Raw genomic sequence first — 10,159 nt, 5'->3', positions numbered from 1 at the left:
ACAGAGAATGACTCCCAGAGAAATAAAAAGACACTGGAGTTGATCTGGTGAGAGCTGAGGAGGAGCTCATGACTTGATTTGCTTGACAGAGTGGAGCTGAGTGGTACGTAAAGAAGGCAGTCGTATTTACAGATTGATGATCCAGAAGAGAGAACCCAGCTGGGGATGGAACTGTCAAATACCACCCACATGGGGAAGTAGTGGATGAGAAGAGCGGTGGGCTAGACCTCAAAAATGCCACGGGCCAGTAGAAGAGCCTTCAAAGAAATCAGAGTGGAACAAGGGGACAGGAAGATCCAAAACCATGATGTCTCAAGGGTCAAGGTACTGAGAGTTTTAGGAAGGTGTGACTGAAAAATATGAAGTCTGAAAATTCTCATCTGATTTAGCGATGTGGGGTCATGAGTGACCTTGGCAAATATAAGAGTAAAATTGGAATGGTAGCCAAAGAGAAACAGATTGAGGAGGAATGGAGGATGAGCTAGAGAGAAACTATAGCAACACTCAATAGAAGTCTGGCTGTGAAAGAGCGAGAAAGGCTGTTAGGAAAAAAATGTAGCTAAAAAGCAATATATGATGTAGAGGATTTTTTACATTGTCTTAACAGAAGAGATGTGAGGATATTTCAAATGGGATGGATAATTTAACTTGGTTTCCAATAAAAACTAAAGAGAACTGTAATCTGTTGTCTACAATCCTTTTGTCAAATGCAGTGCAGCCAACTTCCATTTTAATGATATGGTAGTTTATTCAGAGGAATAGTGCTAACATTCAGGAAGAATTAAATAATCTGCAACTGCATGTTATTGGCAATTTCATGTAAGAATCCTTTCACAACAACTATTTTAAAAGGCTTCATACTAATGGCTCCCTTTCATTTAAAAAAAAAGAGCTGTGTGTGTGTGTGTGTGTGTGTGTATGTGAATGTACATCCAATCAAATCATGGTATAAAGCTAAGGTTGGTAAATTATGGCCCTTTGGCTAAATCTGGCCTGCTACTTGTTTTTAAGTTGTATTGCAACATACACAATGACAGAAAAAATTACATGGAGAGTACAGTATTTAGATATAGAGAGAAGAGATCATTGATAGGGTTATGTTCTTGAAAAGATGCAATGGGATGAAATTCAAAGCATAAGCGGAGGGACTCACCTTCCAGAAGCGGAAAGCAACGCCTTTGATATGACATGGGAAGGAGGGGGTGGAGGAGTGAAGCTGACGTGTGGGTTTGCATGTCTGATGGCTAGTGGTTGAAGAAGTTTCTGTCTGAGCACTTTGCTTTTCTGATGAAACTATAAGATCTTTGTTTGATGGGGAAAGTGGAAGATTTGGACACTTGAGATATCTGAAAATGGTTTAAGCACTAATGCAAGCATCATTCCTAACAGGCAAAAAGTAAAAACAATCCACATGTCCATTATCTGATAAATGGATAAACAAAATGTGATACATCCACATAATGGAATATTATTTAACATTATAAAGCAATGAAGTACTTGATGCATTTTGCAATGTGGATAAGCCTCGACATTATGCAGACTGAAAGAAACCAGTTACAAAAGGTCACCTCCTGTATGATTCCATTTATATGAAATGTCCAAAAGAGGCAAATCCACAGAAACAGAAAGATTAGTGGTTGTCAGGGATGCAGGGAGAGGGGGAATAGGGTTTCTTTTAGGGGTGATGAAATATTCTGAAAGTATATAGTGAGGCTGAAGAATTTTGTGAATATACTAAAAACCACTGAATTCTACACTTTAAAAATGTGAATTTTATGGTAGGTGAATTATTATCTTGATAAAGCTGTTATTTAAAAAGAAAGAAAGAAAGAAAATTTTGTAGAGTTGAGTGCACTGTCCTGATAAAGGAGTGGGATTGCCAGTAGCAGAGATGTCCATAAAGATAAGGAAGCTTGCTGCACAGGCCCCCATGTGAGTAGGGAGCTGCTGGAAGAGGGCGATTCAGGGTGCACTCAGGAGGCATATCTATGTAAGTGAAACCGAAAGTTGCTCAGTCGTGTCCGACTCTTTGGTGACCCCATGGACTATGAAAGTAAAAGTGAAAGTCACTCAGGTGTGTCTGACTCTTTGCCATCCCATGGATGGAGGGGTAGCCATCCCTTCTCCAGGGCATCTTCCCAACCCAGGGATTGAACCCAGGTCTTCCGCATTGCAGGCGGATTCTTAACCAGCTGAGCCACAAGGGAAGCCCCCATGAACTATACAGACCATGAAACTCTCCAGGCCAGAATACTGAAGTGGGTAGCTTTCCCTTCTCCAGGGAATCTTCCCAACCCAGGAATTGCACTAGGGTCTCCTGCATTGCACACAGATTCTTTACCAGCTGAGCCACTAGGGAAGCCCAAGAATACTGGAGTGAGCTCTCAGGGACGGGTAAATCACATGTGGGTGCGTGCATGCTAAGTTGCTTCAGTCGTGTCTCATTCTTTGCAGTCCTATGGACTGTAGCCCGCCAGGTTCCCCTGCCCATGGGGTTTTCCAGGCAATACTGGAGTGGCTTGCCATTTCCTCCTCCAGAGGATCTTCCCAAACCCTGGATCTGGAAGATCCTCATAAGAGACATATTTTCATGTCTCCTGCATTGGCAGGAGGGTTCTTTACCACTAGCGCCACCTGGGAAGCCCAAATCAACATAGAGATCTCAAAGGAAAGGCAGCTCTATTTCCAAGGCTCCAGTAATCTGTTCCTCATTCATAATCTGTTCCGCATTCTAGATTCATATTCACATTTTTATTTGTAATTTTATATTCTTTTCCTTTAAAATGACTCCTCAAACTGTATAGGGACCTCCCTGGTGTCTCAGCAGTAAAAAGAATCCACCTGCCAATGCTGGAGAAGCAGGTACAATCAGGAAGATCCTCTGGAGAAGGAAATGGCAACCCACTCCAGTCTTCTGGCGGGTTACAGCCTGTAGAGTCACAAAGAGTTGGACACAACTTAGCGACTAAACAACACAACCGTATATGCTTCAGGTTCCAGAAAACAAAGATCTGCCCCTGCAGAGAGACGAGGATCTATTTGAAGTCACTGAATCTGAATTTATGGTGACATTGCTCATTCTGTTGCTTAACTTGCTCCAACCACACTTGGCTGTTTCAGTGTCAGAGGAAGTACAGTCGGGTTCACCCAGGGTTGGGGCTTTGTGGGTTGGAAGCACGATATTTGGATGACATGTTTTGTGGACGACAAAATTCAACCTGGAAAAAGGGGTGAGTGTAAGACGGAGGGGTCTGGTGGGTCATGGAAAAGCAGAGGTATCAGCAAGGAAGAACTTGAAAGATCAAGTTGGAAAATGGTGCGATTGGCAAGTCTGCTGCTGGAGGTGAGACAGAGTCCATGAAGGAGTGATGGTCTACGGTGATTTGAAGATCACGGAAGGTGACAACGGTCATTTGCTCCGAGGAAAACATCTAAACCCTAAGACCATCTCCAAGCATCTGCACACTCTGTCTCCTGCCCACGTCTGTCCCTTCACCCAGTCCAATGTCCCTCTCACTTGCCTACCCGCTGCCTTCCTTCGGGTTCCCAGGCATTTCTTCCAGCCCGAGGACCTGGGCATCTGACAGCTTCTCTGTTGTCTGCAGTAGTCTTCTCTGCTGCTTGGCTAGGCCACTTCTACTCATCTTGAAGATCAGAGTTAAGTCTATTCCTCAGGGAAGTCTTTCCCCACCTACTCACGCTTCTCCCAGAGGGAAGAGCCCCGCTGAGACTCTTTGCTTTTCATTCACAGCATTTATCAACTGTATTGTTGAAGTTAAGGGGCTGATTACTAGCAAAATGCTCTTCTCTAGGACAAAGGGGTGAAGTAATAGGTTTGGTAACCTCTCTTTATATCCTGGGTCCTCAAGAACTTGTACATACAAAGACATTCCATGAGTCTGTGTTGTATGCATGAAATTTAAGATACTGATGTGTAATAGTGTTTTCCAGCATACTTTTTAACATATAAAGATGTAAATTTAATAATTTAAAATTTAATAATCTAAAAATGGCATATCATGTCAACATAAAGCCAATTTCCTTTTTAACACACATACATGAAGATGTATTTATCTCCAACTTCTCCTCATTTATTTATCTGGAAATAACATAAATGAACATAGGGGAAAATACTTAATGATTGTTTCTTAACTATATATATATATTTGCCTCTGCTGGGTCTCAGCTGCAGCATGCGGGCTCTTGTCAGTTGCAGCTCGTAGTTGAGGCATGTTGGATCTAGTTCTCTGCCCAGGGATTGAACCCTGGGGGCCTCCTGCATTGGAAATGAGGAGTCTTAGCCATTGGACCACCAGGGAAGTCCCTGGTTTCTTACATGGAAATTAGTTAATTCAATCCCTTATTTGAAATAATGGAAAAAATTATTGGAACATTCCAAAGTAGTACATGATATACATACAGTTGACCCTCTAGATCTTTGGATTCCTCCACCAACATTGGGTAGGAAATATTCCGGGAAAAAAAAATCTAGAAAGTTTCAAAAAGCAGCACTTGAATTTGCTGTATGATGGCACTGGCACCCCACTCCAGTACTCTTGCCTGGAAAATCCCATGTACAGAGGAGCCTGGTAGGCTGCAGTCCGTGGGGTCGCTCAGAGTTGGACACGACTGAGCAACTTCACTTTCACTTTTCACTTTCATGCAATGGAGAAGGGAATGGCAACCCACTCCAGTGTTCTTGCCTGGAGAATCCAGGGATGGCGGAGCCTGGTGGGCTGCCGTCTATGGGGTCGCACAGAGTCGGACACCACTGAAGTGATTAGCAGCAGCAGCAGCAGCAACTATTTACATAGCATGTACATTGTATTAGGTCTTATAAGTAATCTAGAAATGATTTAAAGTATACAGAAAGATGTGTTTAGGTTACATGCAAATACTATACCATTTTATACAAGGGACTTGAGCATCAGAAAATTTTGGTATGGGAGGGGTCCTGGAACCAATTCCCCAAGGATACAGAGGGATGACTGCATTACAATTTTCCATTAAAAAGAATATGAATACACACACACACATATATATATATATACATACATACACACACATACATATGTTTAACTGAATCACTGTGCTATACACCCGAAACTAACACAACATTGTAAATTAATTGTTTTGTTGTTGTTTAGTGGCTAAGTTGTGTCCCACTCTTTGCAACCCTGTGGACTGTAGCCTGCCAGGCTCCTCTGTCCATGGGATTTTCCAGGCAAGAATACTGGAGTGGGTTGCCATTTCCTTCTCTATACTTCAATTTTTAAAAAAGAACTTTAAAATAAAAGGAGTGGAGGAAGTGGTAAATTATCTAGGAAACAGTTAACTATGAAAGAGTGAACCGGTCTCTGCCATGCTAATTTGAAATACTTTGACTCAGTCTGTATACAGACACACTGCTTGTGGTAAAAGTGGAAAACAAATTTAGTGATTTATTTTCATATGGATGGCTTGTGGTAAAACCCGAGTTCACATAAAAATTGCTTCGCTTTATTAGCTGCCATAAAAATTACACTCACTTGTATTCTAACATTTAAGAAAAACAATGAGCCCCCTGGGTTGTTCTTTCTCTCTCAGTCCTCCTTATGGTTATCCCTTTGATCGTTTCACAAGGCAACATCTTTACAACATCTTTCACATCTCTGGCTAGCTGCCTCTTTAAGGAAGACTTCTCCCCTAGTATCTGACCTAGTTCCACCCTTATTATTCTTCCAATTTCTCCCAGGGCACATTTATCACAATCTGTACTTGGGTTGACCCCTGTTAACTATCTTATGCCACCACACAAATGTCACCGCTCTGAGTGCAGGGACCTTTATTTGTCACCACCCCAGCACCTAATTTCCTACTACAACTGTATAACATTTTCAAACTCAAGAGGAACTCCTGAATATGAATGTTGTATTAACAAGAACACGCCTGAGGTTATTTTTTCCAGAAACGTTTGGCACTTTTATCTGATTATTTACAGTACGTTCCAAAATCTGTCTGGGGGCTTTGTTTCTCATAAATACATTGGAAAAGATATTTCTCTTACAGGATCGTGTTAATCTCAGGACCAGGTATCACAGTCATTGTAAAACACACACAAGAAAACAAATAGAATTAGGACATCCAGTGAAGTTGCCCTGTTCTGGTCCAACACCCCAAGGGTTGATTTTAAATAAAAGCCAAGGCAAGTGGAAGAAACTGGCCACAAATGGAGGGAGTGTAAGGCTTCAAAATGAGATAGATTCAACTGAATTCTTTGGGTCCACTAAGCGCTCCCACCACTCAGGCAAGGCTGCTCCGGGGACCAGCACACACCAGTCCGGGAGGGTCTCCTTCTGACCGCCCCTGCAGGCTGGTCGCCTTGGCGCGCTTCCAGCGACCTCGCCCTCCTGGTCTCTGCCCTTCAGTCTTGCGGGCAGAAACCCCGGGATCGCAGACTCTCCAGGGCGCGCGGTCTTCCTCCAGGCTGTTTCGCTTTCCACGCTGTCAAGTACCCGCGCCCCCCCCCCCTTCCCCGCCCCCAACTCCCGATCTCCCGCACAGTACAAACTCCGAACTGACACTCGGCTGAGCCAAGATGGCAATCCACAGACTTGAACCTTCGAATGTTCCTCGGTCGCCCGGGAACCCGAGATGGTGCGGCGTTACCCTCGGCGAGGCTTCGCCGCCTTCCTTGGCGACCATCCCGCGGGGGGCTCCGGGATCCACGGCCGCCGGGGGCGCCGAGGACCCCTCGCCAGCGTCCCGAACTACAGATCCCAGGGTGCCTCTCGGACTCCCGCGCCCTCCCTCGCTCGCTCCCTCCCTCCGCGCGTCTCCTCCTCCCTGGCCCTTGTTGTTTTGGCTGGAAGCGCTCCGGCGGAGTTTCAGAGAAAGTCTGGGCAGAAACCGGAGCCGGCCCGAACGTGGGAAGGGGAGGAGGAAAGAGAGGAAGAGGGAGCCGAGGCCGGGAGAGGGAGGGATCGGGGCCGGGGGCCGGGCCGCCCAGAACCTGCCGCGCGCCCTGGGGTGGGGGAGGCGGCGCAGGAGCAGCGCTAGGGGACGGGACGGTGGTCTTGGTCCCCGCCGCCGAGCAGCCCAGTGCCTCGTTCTTCTGCTGCCCTCTGCTTTCTCTCTCCCGCGGCGGCGGCCAGCGCGGACCCACCCTTCGGCGGGACCTGCACTCTGCCCAGCGACGCCGAGCCGGCGGCTCCCTCCGTGGCCCGGGACCAGCCCTGCGCCCGCTGACCACGGGACCCTCGCGGCTTTCCCTTTCCTCGCCGCGGTCCGGGCGCCTCGGGGAAGTGACCCACCCTACCTCCAGAAGGAGGAAGGAGGGGATAGCGCCAAGCGCAGCGAAACCTAGAGCTGGCCAGTCGGAGTGGGCACTGCGCGGGGGCATTGTGTGTGTATGAGCGTGTGAGACTGTGTGTGTGCGCGCGTGCAGCGTCGTGTCTGTCTCGGAGTGCGCTCTGGGAGGTCCCGTCCCGAGGGGGCGGAGCGCAGGGGGCCGAGGCTCGGGCTCCGCGCCGGGGCAGAGTCCCGTGGAGCCGGAGCGCAGAGGAGGCGGCCGGGCGGGTGCACTGAAGGGAGGCCTGGGCATCTTCGGCCCGGCCGCGGCCCCTGCCCCGAGGTGTCGGCCTCGGCGGCTGTGCCCGCTTCTACTCACGTCCGCGGACCTGCCTGCGGGGAAGAAACTCGAACGCCAAGAGCCAGAGCGCCGCGGAGCCGGCCCGCCCCGTCCGCCTGGGGTGCGCCGCGGGAGAGCGAGGTCCCAGCAGCTGCACGGCCGTCCGGCGTCGAAGGTGTCGGGAGCGCGCCGGGCCCAGAGCCCGAAAGGCGCGCACCATGAGCGGCGGCGAAGTGGTCTGCTCGGGATGGCTCCGCAAGTCCCCCCCGGAGAAAAAGTTGAAGCGTTATGTAAGTAGAGCTCGGCCGCCGTTACCCTCCCCGGGCGGCTCGCGTGCCGACTGCTCCTTCTCTTTAGTCCCCATCCGTTCCCTGTAGGCCCTTTCCCCGGCAGGCTGGGGACCCAGGCTGGACACTCATGCCCGGGCCTCCGCTTGGCCAGGCATCTTTCTTTCTCCAGATTGCACACTGGAGAAATTTCTTTCTCCATCGGCCCTTAGGAAGGCCTGGTATGGCCAGCTGAGCGCCTGCTGCGTGTTTTTATTGTTCCTTTTAGCAGGGGCGAGGGGGAGAGCATTCTCCTTTCGTTAGACCTGCACGGAATTCTCAGGGGCTGTTGTGTAGTAAATTTCCCGCACTGGGAAAACCACGGAGGTATTAAAACTCATCAGCCCTCTCTTTGGTCCGCCCTCCCTCCCGCCTTCCCCACGGGATGGTTGCGGAAAGCGGACGGGAGACCTGGGAAGTTGGCGTTAGAGCCGAGCATCTCCAATCCGCTCCACGGAAAAGAAAAAAAAAAGTTATTACGCGCCCTACCGTTTGCTTAGCGGGGTTCACACTTTCTCGGTTTTGAATCGAGGGACGTTGGAGTTTGGCCCGAGAGCCTTGGCAGTTTGCTGCGAGAGGAGGGCGCTGGGGGGAGCCTGATGGCTGGTGTTCGGGCGTCTTGGACACGCTGTCAAACCCCGTGGGAGGGGACAGACGAGGCCAGTTAGGAGTTCTGTGTGTTATGGTCCTTTCCCAGGCCACCAGAGTTGCTTCGTGGTGTTTGTGTAATTGATACAAGATGCTGATTATGTGTTAAGCCGTTTTAGCCGTTAGGGGAAATATTCCTTGAAAGAACCAACGTTACTGCAGCGGAAGTCTGTGTCCTTTTGGGGGAGTCTGGGATCTTAGCCTCTTCTCCCCCATTGATTCTTCTGTCTCTGCCCCCTGCAAAGAAAAGAAATGACACCGTTGCCCTGGCTTATGGAGCAAATATTTGTCTAGTAAAGTATGTCTCAAAAGCACAATATGTGCCCCCTTAAATATAAATTTGCCAACGGGGAGAGTAATAATGGACCCTGTTTCTTGTGGAAGGATGTCTACACCCAATGCGAGAGCTCGAGGTAGCCCTGTTACTCACTATTTGCTTGCATAGAACGGAGTGAAGTGCAATATTTAACTTCGCCCACAACTCACCAGTGAGTTTCTGGTTTACTTGCTGCCAGAATTTGCTATAGGCAAGTAGTTCTCCTTTAAGGATTTGATGCCACAAATCCTAAAGGATGTTCTTCAGAGATTTTTAAAATTCTTCCAAATCCCCTCTCTCCATCCATCACAGTTTGCCCAAGTATTCTGGTAAATATGGTAACTTTATTCTAAAAGTTGGGGCGAGAGGCAGTGTGTTTTTCAGCTGGGAGTTCTGTGTATATGTGTTGCATGTATGTGGGGAGAGGGTGTGGTTTGATGTATTTGTTTTGAGAAGGTACAGTTTAGGAAATGATTGATTCTTGGGGAAACTAAAGACCACTACATTAGCTGGAATAGGTAGTGGTAATAGAGATTTAATGCGTTCTTTCACATGTTTGGTTTATGGCTCTCTCAAAAGGTGCCACACTAGGGACCATAAAATTAAAAAACAAAAAAACCCAGTAGGAAAAAACCCTTGTCTCTTGGGCTTGCAATTTAATGTACTACAAAAAAAATCAGCCCCAACAATTACATCTTAACTGGGACCAAGAAAATAGAAATTCTCAATTTAAGAATTTTAATATTTCATCTGATCATTACAACAGTTTTATGAGGCAGTTATTATCTGTTTTAACACATGAGAACACAATCTACAGAACCAGAGTGTACCAGAAGCAGGATTTGAACCCAGATCTGCCTGCCTGCCTGATCTTTAAAAGGTTAACGCCTCTTACCAAGTTTAAGTGGTGCTCAGGCTGGGTCATGTGGATAGGACCTTTCAGGTTATGACTTTCTGTGAGTCTGTGGATATAACATGCAAGGAAGAGTGGACTGTGGATCAGAGGTGCAGTGCTGAAGAAATACAGGACAAGCATATGTAGAAAAGGAAGCTCAAGACAAGCGTATGTAGAAAAGGAAGCCAGATTCATGTCAATGTATGGCAAAACCCACCACAATATTGTAAAGTAATTAGCCTCCAATTAAAATAAATAAATTAATTTAAAAGAAAGAAAAGAAAGCTGGCAACTCCACGTGCTTTCTAATTGTGTGCCCAAGTTGAGCCCTATGGCCATTTCATAGATGTTTTCAGGAGCAAGCA

The 10,159-nt window shown here is 47.4% G+C and overlaps 1 protein-coding gene across 4 annotated transcripts in view; it reads left to right on the top strand.

Moving 5' to 3' along the window:
* The first annotated feature begins 7,331 nt into the window (after nt 1–7,331).
* The window catches only part of GAB1 (GRB2 associated binding protein 1), a 126,981-nt gene continuing 124,153 nt past the window's right edge, over nt 7,332–10,159 (top strand). For all 4 annotated transcript variants that reach the window (XM_055550255.1, XM_055550253.1, XM_055550254.1 and 1 more), the window contains exon 1: nt 7,332–7,899. In XM_055550255.1, coding sequence (XP_055406230.1) covers nt 7,828–7,899 — 72 coding nt within the window. In that variant the 5' untranslated portion in view covers nt 7,332–7,827. The remainder of the gene's footprint in view (nt 7,900–10,159) is intronic.

This window comes from Bubalus kerabau, chromosome 16 (assembly GCF_029407905.1).
Source record: "Bubalus kerabau isolate K-KA32 ecotype Philippines breed swamp buffalo chromosome 16, PCC_UOA_SB_1v2, whole genome shotgun sequence".
In the NCBI taxonomy this organism is placed as follows: Eukaryota; Metazoa; Chordata; class Mammalia; order Artiodactyla; family Bovidae; genus Bubalus; species Bubalus kerabau.
This window is presented reverse-complemented; position numbering and strand designations above follow the sequence as displayed.